Here is a 17,087-nt window from a genome sequence, read left to right as displayed (position 1 = left end):
TTGAAGTTCCCTTATTTAAATAACATCAAAATATTATTTCTAAATTACAATTTTAAAAAGTTGAGCCTTTGCGTTTCACTACCAAAATTTCAAATTGCCAGTATGCCAGACACAATGTGGTGGGGCAACACTGTCACTTGAATGTCAACATCAGTAGAACTTTAAAATTTGTACTGTATTGTGGTGTTGAGGGAGTATATGCAAATTAAAACCTACTGTTCTTATCCAGATTTAAGTATCCTATTGTTATTTTGCAAAGTAAGGTATTTTCAGAGGATCACAGCAAGTGGACATAAAGCAAAAATGCAATGCATTTTGTAATTGTGATACTGTTTTCTCACAGACCAGTTGAAATTTCAGAAGCTGAATATCCACGAGTTGAATATCAAAGAAGACAACAGTTTTGGGACCCAATAAGGCTAGCTCTTTTCACGTTGGCGATTGTAGCAATCATAGGAATTTCAATTGGTATTGTTACTCATTTTGTTGTTGAGGGTAAGTATCCAGGTCATATTTCCATTTCCTAAGTACTCTATGACTTAGAGTCTTGAAATTCTTTCGTGTATAAAACATGACATCTGCATGACATTAACATTTTGTTGTTTAATTGTATTTTGTTCCCACAATTAACTCTATGTTATGTATTTCTACCCAGTTGAGGTTTAAATATATAGTACATTGATAAATGGCTCCATAAGAAACATACATAAAAAAAGAATAGTAAAAACAATCCGTAAACTCATCCTATGGTAAGAAACATATATAAACATATATAAAAAAAGAATAGTAAAAACAATCCTTAAACTCATCCTATGATGAGTTTAATATACTGTTATCAGAATCACTATATTATTGAGTTGCCTCAAGAAAAGCTTAAGTAATATATAAAAACTTACCTTAAAAAAAGCCTTTAGTGGGGCTGGGGATGTGGCTCAAGAGGTAGCGCGCTCACCTGTCATGAGTGTGGCCCGGGTTCGATCCTCAGCACCACATACAAACAAAGATGTGTCCGCCAAAAACTAAAAAATAAATATTAAAAAAATTCTCTCTCTCTCTCTCTCTCTCTCTCTCTCTCTCTCTCTCTCCCCCCCCCCTCTCTCTTTAAAAAAAAATCAAGCATTACTTTTGAAGGAAAACTAGATTTGTTTCATGATGGAGGAAGTTCAGAATTAATTTCTAGTTAATGGAGAAATGGATAGCCAATAGGACTAAGATTCATTTACCTTGGCTTTTGATTTGTGTTTTTAATTACAGAAGATCAAAGCTTTGCTTAAATTTTTAGGCACCCATGCCAGTCATAATAATAAAACCACATTTGAAAGTCCTCCAGAAAAAAATATTGTCCAACATTTTCAGCTTACCTGCTACCCACTTTTCTTGGGGCATTGATAATATCCACTTCCTAAACTGTAATAAAATAAAAACATGAATGGAGTTACACCCTATAACTTTATTTTTTTGTTAATATTTCCTTTGGGTTAGAAAGTAGCCAAGTAGTTTTGTATTTAACATACCCCCAGACCCAATTCTATAGGTGTTTGAAAGAGAAAAAGTGAAGAAATAATATAATAACAATAATGATAATAATAATAATAGAAAAAAGTGCTAAGAAGAACTTCCCATAGAAGCTGTAATAGACTGAATAAATGCTTCATTCTCATCCCAAGTTTTCCATATCCTATTACCTATACAGCAAAAGAAACATTCCAAATATCACCAAACATTTTGAGATGGGGAGATTATTCTGGATTTTCTAGAAGGGCCCTACACATAAATACAAGGGTCTTTATAAGAGAAAGGAAAAAAGATGAAAGGAGGAGAAAAACAGTGATATATCAGAAGGGGAGAATGGGACAATGTGATGCAGGGAATGAGCCAGGAATGAGGATTGTCTCTAGAAAAAAGCAAGACACTGGTTTACCCCTTACAGCCTCAGAAAGAACCAACTGCACCAACATACTCATTTTAGGCTATAAAACTGCTCTCAGACTCCTGACCTCCAGAAATGTACAAGGTAAGTGTGTATTAGCTCAAGTCATTAAACAGGAGCAGTAAGAAAATAATACAGAGATTAACACTCAAGGATTTGAGAGATTCAATACTAGGACGTTACATGAGGGTAAGTGAACAGTTTTCTGAGATGGACATTTAGTAAAGGAAGAAGGTGAACTATAACAGAGGATAAGCAAATTGAGATAAGTCAGGGTCATCTAAGATGATGTACACAATTGTATAAAGGAAATACACATTTTCATAGCACAAAGGAGCCAATAAAGGAATCACATTTCAGTAACTAGGACAATAATAAAAGGAAAAATTATGTTTTTAAATATTGGTTTTAAAGGTTGTAAATGAATAGATCTGAAGATAGAAGAATAAAAATACATGTATGTAATAATTGCAATGGAAATAAGAATTTTAGAGGAATTATTGATAAAAGTTGTATCACCAGGGTTGAAGTATATCTGTTGGAGATATTTTGATCCTAAAGAGCTGAACAGTTATGAAATTGGCTTTTACTGTATTAAAATTTTGACCAATTATTCACTACCCATTAAAAATGGGCCATTTCAAAATAAACAATAATAATCCAGTAACTTTTAGAATACATTTAGTTTATTAGTGCATTCTAGCTGTGGATCATGAGGAACATATCTATGATTGGGTTTATTAGTAGTTGCAGGGAAGAGCATATCCTATAGGAAACCACAGGGCTACTATGTAAGAGATTATTTACAATGATGCACTATAAAATTTTGCTTTGTGTTGGGTGATTTGGGAGAAAGTTGAAGGAACTATGTTTTTCCTCTGGATTGAATGCTCTCAGGAAGCTAGAACAGTGCTATTATTGGGTATTATAATAAATCTCATCTATGAGGCAAAGAACAATGAAATGAAGCAAAAGCTGCAATTAAGGATTAAAGAAGCAGCAGACACCCATTATTATCCAGCATAGGCGGTCTTTCTTTCTTTCTTTCTTTTCCTTTACTTTGTGGCTTTGAATAACGTTCTTGTCTTTGAGTTCGGACATACTTCAGAATGGTCTTATTTTTGTTTCGATCTAATATGACCAAAGAAGGGCTTTGTCTGATACTGATGTTCAACAGAATTTCAAGACCCAACTGGTAGCACCAGATCAGTTTTTGAATGTTAGGGGATACTTTTTTTCTCTCCTATATTCATGACTTTATAATTTTTATGCCAACTGGGTATTACTTTAAAAATTAATTTATCTTGTTGTTGACTCTTAAGTACTTGTCTTAGTCCCTGTTATGCTGCTATAGCAAAATACCTGAAATTGGATACTTATTGGATATTTATCTTGCAGTTTAAGAGAAAAAATTCCAAGGTGGGGAAGCCCTCTTGGTTTGGCACTTGGTGAAGAACCTCTTCACTGGGTCACAACATGAGTAATGATGTCATTGCAGGAGCCCATGAGGAAGAGATCACATGAGGAGAAAAGAAGCTAAAATTAAGAAAAAACAGGCTTACTCTTTAAAACAACACATTTTTAAATTAATTTTTAAATTAATATTTAGAGTGAGCTAGTTCCTTAAAAAATTATTAGAGTGTTAATTTCTTTCTAGTGTAGTTCCCCCATAGTTAAGCACCTTTCACAAAACCCCTTCTTCTTCTTCTTCTTCTTCTTCTTCTTCTTCTTCTTCTTCTTCTTCTTCTTCTTCTTCTTCTTCTTCTTCTTCTTCCTCCTCCCCCTCCTCCTCCTCCTCCTCCTCCTCCTCCTCCTCCTCCTCCTCCTCTTCTTCTTCTTCTTCTCTCTCTCTCTCTCTCTCTCTCTCTCTCTCTCTCTCTCTCTCTCCCTCCCTCTTTTTTTTTTTTCAGTGCTAGGGATCACAGGCTCCATGCACACCAGGCCCAGGCTCCAGCTCTTAAAGTTCTACCACCTCTCATCTCACCACAGTGGAGACTAAGATTCTAACACATTAATACATTTTTTGGGACAAACTATACCCAAATCATAGCAGTGCTTGGTGGAATTCACATCTCTAAATTTTACTACACATCATTATGAAAAGACTGATAAACTTTTTGGGTATTTTATCCTCAGGATTTTCAACTGGATCCTTATTTTATTTTGGCAAAAAAAAAAAAGTGAAATCCCATTTGACCATTAACTATAACAGCATTTAACATATTATGTGAGGCTGGCTTATACTGAAAGCTGTTGCAGAAGTCATACACCTTGGTGTAGGCAGCTTTGGTGCATTTATTTTCATTATTTTTTGCTAGTACATTGTCTTAAATATTCCATAATTGTCTTAAACATTTCATAATTAATTTATGTATTCAATGTTTGTAGACATTTGAATTGTTTCAGATTTTAGGTATTAGAAAAACATCACTATGATCCTTCTTCTGCATATATTTTGGTACACACATGCAAGGGTTTTCCTATGTAGATATAGAATTAATTGCTGGGTCATTTTTATCTTTATGGTTAATACCAAACTTTCTTCCAGCACCTATGGCAATTTCTATAGCTCTATATTTCATCACCCACACTTACTACTGCATATCTTTTTATACTTTCTAATTTGGTGTAGGTTGTAGTGTTATCATTGTAACTTCAATTTATATTTATTTGCCTGATCAAGAACAATGTTATCTATCAGTTGTTCATTTGCGTTTACTATTATTGTTAAGGGCTTAAGTTTTTCTCTCATTTTTTATTGAATCATCTGTCATTTCTTATTGATTTTGAGTAGTTCCATATAGATAGATAGATAGATAGATAGATAGATAGATAGATAGATTTATTCATGGCTTGTTACAAATATCTTCTGCCAGTGGAAAAGTTTATGGCATATATGTGCATGTATGATTGTGATAGCTTCATACTGTATAACTATTTTAGGGTCGTTTTAAGATTAATGAAAAAGCCAGTCACTACTACCACAATTAACTAGGGAAGTGCAAACTTTGAATTTGCAAGTTGTCTGCTTTTGGGGTTTATTTTGGTTGTTTTATTTTTGTTGCTGTTGTTTTATTTGTTAGTTATTGGAATTATGTAATAAACTATATTTTTCAACAAACATTTTTATAATTTGGATTACTTTTTAGGATTAATTGGGATTATTATATTTCTTGTTATGGAGAAAAAGTAAACCTACTTTATAGAGTTTCATGAAATTTCTAAGAATATAGTAGTTAGAATTGGACTTTCACATCAATTTTAATCTTTTTGTAATAGAACCTCAGCTATGAAATTTTATCAAGATATGCATAGATAAGTAGCCTAGATCCATTAAATTTAATAAGGCAATACAATGGAGAGCTTAGTGTCTGTTAGGCCCTGGTAAATATTATTTATTCATTCATCCATCAATAAGAATTAAGCCATAATCTTAAAAATAAAAAGAAGCAGAAAAACAACAAATTGTCACATAAGTATATATTTGTTTAAAATATATATACATATATATATAAACATATCATCCTTGGTGCATTTTTCTCAACTAATTTTGAATGAACAAAATACACTTTTTTAAGAAGTAAGAAAATGCTTACGTAGAAGAAAGATTCAAAACTGTGGTGAAAATCCATCTCAGCCAACTAAACAATATTTTTAATAAGAGAAAAATAAATCAAAATAATAATATCAATTACTTCTAGGTATTAGGATTATATATTATGTTTATTCTCTTATAAATTCTTCTCATGATTACAATGTAGCATTTATAATTTTAAAAATTAAAAATGAAAGTCTAACTAAATTAGAATATTCAGTGCAGAGTCTGATACATTACACACTTAATAAATGTTTGATATTGAAATACTTAATTATTTATTATTTCATTACTTTAAAAAGTTTAAGATACTATTCTTTTTGTTAACATTACTTGAAGTGTTGCCTCCCTTTTGAATGAAAAATTGCACAATATCTCCTACCAGAGACTGATGTTCTATTATACTACAATCTATAGATCTTTATGATGCTGTGCCAAGTGCAAGGCAAAGATCTTCAAAAGAGAGCTCCAAAAGCTATACTTAGCCACATAGGTGAAGTCCCCATTTCAGTCTGGATGTTCCAGGAACTTTCTTGGTAGGTGTTGACATCAGCAATAGGATTAGAGAAGTCCAGAGAAAGGACATTTCAGGTCAAAGTGAAAACAAAAGCAAAAGCCTAAGGAAAGAAAACAGCAGTGTAAATGCAGACAAATACAGTTTGCTGAGGTTTCAACATAAAATTCTAGGGAGAACATGACAGTTTATACTCAAGTGGTAGGCAGGCTCCAGGCCTAGAAAAACTCCATGAGTCATTTCCATTGACAATGGGTAATGATTTCATTGGAAAAGTGATAGTGTCAAAATTGCAGCCTAGCAGATCACTCTGGAAAACAGATTTGAGGAAAGCAAGACTAGATGCAGGCCACTAATCAAAAAGCTATTATATTTTGCAAAGAATGATGAGGGTATGAACTGGATCATGCAGTGGTGGTAGCAGAATGTGTGAGGAGGATGGATTTAAAAAAAAAAAAAAAAAAACGCCTTAGTTGGCAATATTGTCAGAACCTGATGATTAACTAGGAAAGAATCAAAGATTAAGATATCTAGTCTGAGCAATGAAGTAGATTGTTATGAAGTAGATTATAATTTAAGATAGAGAACATAAATGAGAGATTTCTTTTTAATAGAAATGTTATTTTGTTTTGAATAAGCATTTTGGGTGGTTAATGAGAACCTGAATAAGAGATTGGAATGATTAAATGGGCTGCACCCATTGGATTTAAAGACTGAAAGATTAGTTTGATATTGGAATAAGGATAAAGACATGCCATGAATGACCATGTGTACTGTTCACAAAGAGAAATGCAGGAGCTGAGCAGTTTGAGTAAAGGAAGCAGTAAATGATTATTTCACTCTAGGAATATTATAGTATTTGAGGTACCTATTGAATGCACAGTGAATATTCTGAAGTGAATTGATATGGAATTGAAACTCATGACAAAAATTTGGTCTGGAAATTAAAATTTAGGGGACACCAACAAATAGTGGTTAAAGCCATCCTAGTTAAGATCACTGAGAAGTGATTAGTATGAATACCTGTACCAAGGATGGGACCTTAGGAAGGTAAGAATGAGGACAGAAATAAAGAGCTTTCTATTGTAAATGAGAAGTGGCCAAGAAGGAAGAAAGAAAACTACATGGCTTTGTAGAGCCAAAGATGAGGTTTTAAAGAACACAATTGAGGTTGCCAAAAAATCAAGGAGTAAAACAAAGAAAAAACCCAAAACAGTAAACAGTAAATATTATAACTTCTGTCCTTGACAATGGCTATTTGAGTAGTATATTGGGAGTAGACTGCAGAGTATTAACAGTGAATGGGAAACAAGAACATGAAAACAATAAATATAGAGTTATATTTTATAAGTAAGCTTAGCAGTGGTAGAGAAAAAAATTATACTTTATTTAATATATCTTCATATTACAGTTTATGTGTGATATATGTACATTAGCAATTCTTTGAGGAAATAAATTATTTTTACATGACTTTTCAGCCATTGTGTTCAATATTCACTTTCCATTGTATGCTGCATGCCCAATTGTATGAAAATTGTGATATACATAAACATCTATAAATGGAATATTTGGTAAGTGATTTGGGGACCTGAATTTTCTATTTTTGCTGACAGCAATGATGAAATTAGAAAATATTTGAAATGTATCTACACTGATTTTTGTCCTAAGGGGAAACAGATTGCATCACAGTAGTCTTTTTAGCAGGGTGGGAACAATGGGCTGGTTACTTTTAACCGTAGATCTTTGTTTTATCTTTCAGATGATAAGTCATTCTATTACCTTGCCTCTTTTAAAGTCACAAATATCAAATATAAAGAAAATTATGCAATGAGATCCTCACGAGAATTTACAGAAAGGAGTCATCAGATTGAGAGAATGGTGAGCTCAACAGAAAATTTAAATGTTTGTGTATTAATTTTTCTGTCACTTTGAGTGTAGGAACTTGGTCTCTCTGTGTCAATTTTCTTTGACTGTAAAATGGAAAATTTAGGTCAGACAGCTATAAGAATTATACAAATATAAAATATTATATAAAATTTAGAATAGTGCTCTGTACCAGCAAATGTATGTCGCAGATTATAGAGTGGACAACTAATTATCTTCTGGAAATATAGAGTAGACAATTAATTAGTTTAGGAAAGTGTTGGTTCAAACAGATTTTCCCTGTTTTTAACTCTTTGATTTGATCTTCTTCGTTCATTTTCTTTAGCCTTCTTTAACAATATAGAATTGGCATACTCACCTTATCATTTTGCTTACTTTTGTCTTTGAAAGTACGAATAGGATCATATAAAAGGATGTGAGGTGTCTACAATTCTTGGTATCAATCTCAAATTTAGTTATGTACCTAAATACTTTTTTCTTGATAGTTTCTACATTTACTGAGGCATTTCTAATTTTTAAACTATATTTGGTGAGCTAACCCCCACCCATCATGACCAAATGTCAAATAGAATAGTCTTCCATTTTACCCATGAAAAGAATGATTATGGAGAACATTGTTAGTAAAACCCAGCATATTAGCTTAGAGTGTACTCCTTTAAGTTTACAGTTATTCTGGAAAAAAGAAGCAATGGCTGAATATAAAAGACTCTGTATTAGTATGATTCTTTATGATTAGCTATAGACAATCTCTTTTTAAATTAAAAGTTGAGGACTTTAGCTCTCCTACCGTTCTCTGATTATACTCTTCTCAGTATGAACAGTTTAGGGGGAATATTTGCATTATTTACCTTTATACAGGCCAATTCTAAATTTCAAAACAGCATTTTCCTTTCCATAGTTAATTTAAATAATATTTGACATGTTTAGTACGACAGTGCTTTTATTTTTTACAATTATGCCACAATTCTTTGCCATTCAAAGAATATCCCCAGAGTTAAATTTGAATATTTCTCTTCTCCATCTGCCTCCCTCAACACCCCCCCCACCATCTTTTTTTTTTTCCTTCTCTTAACTATACTTTCAGATGTTTTCAAGGTCTTGATAATTCTTTATTTCTTTAAATATATTTTCTCAAAACCCATGTTTCCTGCTCAACTTCAACTAGTTGCTTCTCAGGGCTACTTCATACAGGTAAATCTGGGCTAACACAGTCCTGCCCTTGAGTGTGGGAACCATTGCTTCTTGAATACCATGTTTTACTTCTTGTGTTGTGTTGTGTCCTTAAGCTTTTTGCCTATGGGGGAAAAATCATGGGGGGTAAAATGTATGAATTATCTCTTGTTGGGAAAATCTTTTATTCTATGTTAGAATGAATTGATAGTTTGAATGTACAATTTTAAATTGAAACTTATTTTTCCTCAGACCATTTAAGGACTTCAGTTTTTACTACTTTATCAAATGTGACAAATGAGGAATTGTGTTGCTTTTTAGATGACCTGTTTTTCTCTAGAAGCTTTTATACTTTTTTTTTCAGTTTTCTGAAATTTAGCAATAATATTTCTTAATGTTTGCTTTTGTTTTCTGTCATCACTTTTGTTTGGATGTAATCATGCTTTAAAAACTATGTAAAACATTTTAAAGAACTATAAATTGAATACCCAATTAAGAAGTAGAACTTTGTCTATACTGCAGAAAACTCTCTGTATGTTCTTTCTTTTCTTTTCCTCAGAGGTAAAAACTCTTGTTTGGAATTACTCTTTGCAGTTTTATTACTTATGTATATTTCTCTAAACAGTGTACTACTCAATATTGCTTCTTTTGAATTTTATGTAAATGGAATCATATTCATCTGTAACTTCACTCACATTATATTTTCAAGATTTTTCTATTTTGATACATAAAACCAGAGCTTGCTTATGTTACTTCTCCGTAGAACGCCCTAATAGGAATATAATATTTGCTAATACTTTTCATGGTTAACAAACATTTCTTTCCACTCTTTATGACTAACAAACATCCTTACATGCCTCCTAGCACTAGCATGTGTGCTAGAGTCTTTCCAGGGAATAAGCCCAGTAGGGGCTTATTGTGTCATAGATTATGCTCAGTCAGACTCTAGTGGATTTTGACCATTCTCCAAAGTATTTGTAAGCATTTGCACTGCTACTGGCAAAGCATGAGAGTTCATGTTGTTCTACATCCTCCTCAAAACTTATCAATTTGATTTTCCAGTTTGCCATGCTGATAACGTGTAATAATATCTCATTATGGATTTCAGTTGCATTTTCTGATTATTAATGAGATTCATCAATGATCATCAACTATTTGTAATTCATCTTCTTCTATAAATGCTTACTTGTGATTTTTTTGTAATTTATTATTGCATCTGACTTTTTAAAATTTATTAGAGGGCTGGGAATGTGGCTCAAGTGGTAGCGCGCTCGCCTGGCATGCGTGCGGCCCAGGTTCGATTCTCAGCACCACGTACAAACAAAGATGTTGTGTCCGCCGATAACTGAAAAATAAATATCAAAAAATTCTCTCTCTCTCTCTCTCTCTCTCTCTCTCTCTCACTCTCTCTTTAGAAAAAAAAATTTATTAGAAACACATTTTCCTGAAAATGAATCATCTGTCCAATACATGTATTAAATGCATATCTTTTCATTTGTGACTTATCTATTATATTTAGAAATAGATGAATAGAGGTTCTGAATTTTGAAATATTGAAAGGTATCGTTCTTTTCTTATCAATATGTTCTGTGATTGTGTAAGAAATCGTTCCTGATTCTGACGTTTTCTATCCTCAAAAAAATCTTGGTTTTGCATTTTGCATTTAAGACTTAGTATGAAATTGATATTTGCATGTCAGTTTAATTTAGGGATTGACTTCATTTTCCTTTATACATATTAAGCAGTTCTCTTAACACTACTGATTGAATAGCCAATCCTTCTCTATCTGACTTGCCAAGCCATCTCTCCCACAAAACAAGTTTCCCTAAGTGAATTGAGTGTTACTGGGTTCTCCAACCTGTTCCATTGGCTGCCTTGTTTCTCACTGTGTCATTACCACCCACAATACTTTGACCTCTATTGTCTGACAACAAGCATTGGTCCCTGTTTTATTGGTTTTGGGGGCTGCTATAGCAAATTATAACAAAGCTAGGTGGTGAAAACAACAGAAATTTATTCTCTAACAGTTCTAGAGGCCAGAAATTTGAAATTAGAATGTCAGCAATCCCTAGGGAGACTCTAGGGAGGATCCTTCCTGGCCTACTCAAATTCCTGATAACTCTGGGCACCTCTTGACTTGTTGCTACATAAAATGGAACCTCTAATTTATGTCTCAATCTTCACATGACCTTCTTCTCTGTCTCAGTGTGTTTCCATGCTGATAAGGGCCCTTGTCCTTGGATTCAATGCTTCCTTGGATAATCCATGATGTTTTCACCTGAAGATCCTTAACTTAATTATATTTACAAAGATTCTTTTAAAAATATGGTCACATTCACAGATTCCTGGATTTAGATTTAATCTTCAGGGACCCACCATTCAACCCAGTAAACCTGGGAACATCATATTCTTCTTCAGGTGTATCTTAAGTGTTAATGCAAACAGATCAGCTCAGCCCAGCTTTTATTCAGGAATGGAGTAACACTTCTGATGGACCCATTTTTTCTGGTGGAAAATGAGCCACCAGCCAAAGGGGGTGAGGGTTAGGCTTATATTGATTACACTTGGAGGTGATTCAATTAATGAGCATATCTGTTTGGGCTGTCTTTACTGGGCCAGATGGAGGGTGTGGAGTCTGTGGGTGTGGAGTCAGTGGTCAGTATCGGATTTATCTTTATTGGGCCAGATGGAGGGTGTGGGGTCAGTTTTAGGGTGAGATCAATGCTTTGGCCTCTTCCCCCAAATTGTCATACAGACTAAATGGATATCTTCTCCCCAGGGTCTGTCTTATCACGGGGAAAGATAGTGACTCTCTCATTCGTTCTCCCTGGGCCACATTATTTGGGGGTTTGTCTTTTTCTATATCCAACATTAGGTATTTTGGGTTCTTTGTTTTTCTATATCAAGTAACATACACACACATACAATTCTTCATATTGGAATTTTGATTTAACTTGCTTCAATGTAAAGATAATGATATCTTCATTTATTTGATGTTTTCAACAAAATGTTTGCTTCCTTTTAAAAGTCTTAGTCATTCTTAGTTAGATTTAATCCTAGGTACTTATTTTTTTGTATTTACTAGTTTTATTGACTGAGCCTCTTGGATTTTTTTCTATTTTGGGAGGTACTAGGGATTGAACTCAGGGCACTTGGCCGCTGAGCCTCATCCCCAGCTCTATTTTAAATTTTATTTAGAGACAGGGTCTCACTGAGTTGCTTAGCACCTCACTTTTGTTGAAGCTGGCTTTGAACTTGCAATCCTCCTGCCTCAGTCTCCCAAACCACAGAAATTATAGGTGTGTGCCACTGTGCCTGGCCTCTTTTAGATTTTCTTTTTTTTTTTTTTTTTTACAGCAGATGAATTCTTCCCTTGGCTGAGTTCTCTTGACTCATAGTGCTGTGTAGTAGTTCTCAATAAGGAGTAATTTTGTCCCCAAGAAGACTTGGCAAGGTCCGGAGACACTTTTTGTTGTCACACTGTGGGGAGGGATTGTTAAGGGCATGTAGTAAGTAGAGGCCAGGGAGCTTCTAAAGACCCTACAATTCAACAGGACAGGTTCCCTCCCCACAATAAAGAATTATCTTGTCCCCAATGTTAATGGCCAAGGGTAAGAAACACTGGTCTAGTCTGTGTCTTCTCCCACTTTATCAGACCCTTTCCCCCCAATTGGCATGAGTTGAATCTCAGTATACTAAAGAAATCTCTCTTATTTTTGTCAGCATCATGGGTTTAGCCCTATTTTGATATATGACATAATTTAATGGGGTCTTCAAAAAAGAGAAATTACATGGTCATTCTGTCATTTTGAACCAAAATCTCTTCATTTACATGTATCAAAAATTATCATTTTAAAATTTCCTAGTCCTTAGAATTATTTCTTTTATAATAATACCTTCATACTCCAGAATGTTTTATTTCCCCTTTTCTTTGTCATTTCTCTTGCTATGTCAATGCTCTTCTTCAAGGACAGTAAATAAAATAAGGTGTTTTATGAAGTAAGGGCTTGTGCATAGCAAGTAAGCATGAGTTTTCTAGCTGACTCCAATATTTTTTGTGATGACAGTAATATGTTGGTCTTTCATCTTTTGTCACCAGAAACTCCTAGACTAATAGCTTCTCAAAATGTAAAAATTATTACATGTTGTTCCAGTCTTAATTACTATTCCTTTTGGCAGATACTTTTCCTGCTTTTTAACAGATCCTTTCCATTCCAAACAAATATAGATTTGACTTTCATGATTATTAAAGATAATGATATAAAAGCATAGCCTATAAGTCATTCACCCATCTATCCATTTACCTATTAAGCCATCAATCCATCAATTAATTTGCCAAAGTATTTGTTTAATGAATATTTAGCAGATGCTAAACTCTAGAGTTCTTTCAAATGAAGGGTATTATAAAAACCATGCTATGTTTTATTAGTGGCCAAGAAAGGAGGCAGTAAATAAAATATATCCATCTCTAACAATTTCTTAACATTTTAAATTATTGTTAGTTTAAATCACATTTCTTCAGGAAAAAAAAAATGTTAAAGATAGTCATTGTCTTTAACATCTTTCTGTTCTCTAGAGCCCACCTGAAATCCCAGAGCTAGATGTGTGCTAGGGTTTATCATGAGACTGTTTTGCTTAAAAACTGAATGTATATTTCAACAATACTTCATTGTTTTTGGCAGACTTAAATGTGACAAATATAGTAATTAAAGATAGTAATTGTTTACATGCCAAGAATTGCTCATTAGATTAAGTTTAAGGACTATAGTATGACTCTAATTTGATGCAATACACAAAGGACTTACTGAGTGCTCATCCCAAAACTAGCACTGTACTAGATGTCATTCTAAAAAGCCCCATTTCCATTTTCTTCTTGGGAGCCTCAGGTAATTAGTGAATTTCTGCCAGGAGTCTACATTTCAAAGCTGTAAAAACTTGTTTGTTTAGATAAAAATAAATATAAATAGCAGTTCTGATATTTTTCCAAGATCTCTATAATATATTGGCTTTGCTTTAGAAATACATTCTCAGAATAATCCCAGAACTTAATACTTAATACTATAAATGAATGAATTGAAAATCAAAATGCTATGCTGCATTTTTAATGTCAATAAAGACAGTATTTAGAGCCTACAGATGCTGGCTTTATACTTGTCTAACCTCATCTTTCAATAACAGCTTCCATAAAACCTTTTTTTGTGGGGTTATTATGTTAAAAAATTACAACATAGTTTAAGGGACCATCTTTAAGTTTATTCTTTCTTTTTCTTTTTTTTCTTATTTCAAGGAAATAGCACTTGCAATACAAAATCTCCCTTGTAAACACCAAATATTAAAATTAATATTAAAGTTTATTCATCATTTTCCTAGTTATAAGCTACATCTTATCTAAAAATCAGAAATGTAAGATCTCAGATCTTCAAAAAAAAAAAAAAAAGAAGAAAAGAAAGAAATAGAGACTCTGAAATAGATTGCTAGCACAGCATTCTCTCGCTCCAACTGAGTAATTCTTGTACAGGTTTGATCCCAAGAATCAGGATCTGTGATTGAATGTTCTTAGTTAAGTGGTTCATTAACTAAGAGCTTTCAAGAAAACATTGTAAGGAAGTTGAGACATCAGAAAAGAGCAAAGGAAGAAGCTAGACAAAGATGTGGTTTCAAAAGTGCTGTCTCAGCTGATTTTTCTTGGAGGGGTAGGGCTTAGAGTACATCACAGAGGTGGTTCTTTGCAAAACTATGAGGGCTGGGCTCTCTGTTTTACACTGAAAAGGTTTTCCCAGGGAAGGTGGAGCATTACCTCCCAGATATCACTGGGTGTGGTGCAGGTCAGGCAAGGGCAAGCCTCTGGGGAAGTGCAGGTATGAGTTGATATCAGTCAATACTTACAGAAGCTGGGGATGTGTACACACATCCACTAACTGCAGTTGGGTAGAAAGCAAATACGTGCTACAACTGTGTTTTCGTCACAATTCATCAACATGTAAGTGAATCCAACTTCTTAAAAAATTTCTAAATAAAAAAAGATTTTCATTTGTTTACTAAGCAATATAAACACTAAATCCTCATTGGCCCAGGCCTGTAGATCACCCAAGGTGTGATCCTGGTTTGCTTCTCTTTCTTCTGGTCATCTGTAAATGATTTCCTCCATTTCCATAATAGGACACTCTTGGTGGCAAATAACAGAAACCAAATTAAAAAGTTAAAGTAAGATATTTAGATAAATAAAATAAAGACTACTGGAAAACCCTAAAGACTCATCTGGCTTTGGGTATGACTGAGTTAAGGAGATCAAACCAAGCCTTTGGGCTTTTCTTCCTCCTTTTGGTTATTCTCTACATGACAGTTGTGATAGCTAACAGCTGTTTTATATTTGCATTTTCCTAGGTTAGAATTGAAGCAAGAAAAAAAAAAAATTCCAAAATTGGCCTTGAATGCATTTTTGAAGAAGCAGTCTTGTCAACTGGTTGGCCTAATTTACATTAAACACTGTTACCAAGAGGACAAAACTGAGCCACCCTTATGGGATGTGGGAAAGGGAGGCAAATTTATCTCCTTTTGAACCATGTGGATAAAGCTGTGTCATACCTGTGCATTTGATAGTCTACTCGATATTTCCACTTGGATTTCTCAGAGGCATGGCAAAATTACAATGTCTGAATTTTATTGTTTCCTCTTTCCTCACTCTATAATTTGGTTCCTGCTCAGCAAATGTCATCTCTGTCCACCCAATTGCTAGAATGCCTATGTTTCTCTTGTCCTCATGTCTAATTCATTCACAAGTCATGTTTCTATTTCCAATTAATTATTTCCATTCTGTACCTACCTAGTATCTTCCTTCATATGGGCAACTCACAGTTATCACTAACATCTACATAGAAGTCAGAATGATCTTTGAAAACATATTTTGTTATTTATTTGCTTAAAATTTCACAAATGGCTTCCAAATGTACTTAGAATAAACTTCAAGCTCCTCAACAACTGTGGCTGTCATTTCTTCATTTTCTATACTTTGCTGCTTCCTAACTGTGCTCTACACATATTGGTCTTCTTTGGAATTCTTCGTATACTCTTTTTCCACTTGGAAGATTGCCCCACAACCCTGCTTTCTGTTGGTCACTGCTCATCTTTCAGATATTACTTAAATATCACCTATTTTCAGAACCCTTCCTCTATTACAGTTTGATAATTTATGTGTCTTGATTCTGTCCATCTCTCTATTCTAGGAATTTGGGGCCTACACATTTTTGTTTAATACTCTATCACAGTGTTTCTACATCGTCTATCACAGTGACTCAACATTGGAGATTCATCATTGATTGTGTTGAATGAAAAAATAAATGAAAAAAAGATACACACATATAATGAAAGGATAACCAAGGGGTCCAAAAGCCAGTAACTTTTTTTCCTCACAATGTTGCTTTAGTTTAAGGACAGCTGGAAATTCAATCATTAGTGAAAATATTACTATACACCTACCTTGTACAAAGCTGTGAAGAATGCCAAGGTCAATAAAGTTTGGTCCCTTCCCTAAAAGAGTTTATTATATTGTTTCTATATGGAAGTTTATGTGTGGGAAAGAATAGAAAAAGAAAATTTAGATAATACATAATATCAGAACTGCCACCGTGCAACATATAATTGCCAAAATGTGTGACTTGAATGATCAGTATTTTCTGAAATCAGAGGAGGGGAAATCCCTTTGAGGTAGTAGGAAACTTTCCTGGAGAAGAAAGGGAAAAGGAATCAGTTTGATGGTTTATTTTTTTCTTTGCTGGTATATATACCACTGAAAGTAACAAGAATCCTAAAGAATTTGATTTACTTATTTTCATGGATGGACCTCAAAGGAATTCCCTAGCTGGTATCTAGAAACTGCCAGCATCTAACGACTACTGATCTTTCTTAAAGGCTTAATGTGCATGCAGTTCTCAGCCAGAGGAAAGATGCAAGCTCAGGCTTGCCAAAAACAGTAACTGGGTAGGTACCAGACCTCT

The 17,087-nt window shown here is 33.8% G+C and overlaps 1 protein-coding gene across 1 annotated transcript in view; it reads left to right on the top strand.

Annotated features, from left to right (window-relative positions):
* Positions 1 to 308: 308 nt before the first annotated feature.
* The window catches only part of LOC143405652 (transmembrane protease serine 11F), a 35,599-nt gene continuing 18,820 nt past the window's right edge, over positions 309 to 17,087 (top strand). The window contains exons 1-2 of the mRNA XM_076864027.2: positions 309 to 495; positions 7,799 to 7,917. Of these exons, the coding sequence (XP_076720142.2) occupies positions 309 to 495; positions 7,799 to 7,917 (306 nt within the window). The remainder of the gene's footprint in view (positions 496 to 7,798; positions 7,918 to 17,087) is intronic.

This window comes from Callospermophilus lateralis, chromosome 8, assembly GCF_048772815.1.
Source record: "Callospermophilus lateralis isolate mCalLat2 chromosome 8, mCalLat2.hap1, whole genome shotgun sequence".
NCBI lineage: Eukaryota > Metazoa > Chordata > Mammalia > Rodentia > Sciuridae > Callospermophilus > Callospermophilus lateralis.
The sequence above is the reverse complement of the archived record's forward strand: the minus strand, read 5'-3'. Positions and strand labels throughout refer to the sequence as shown.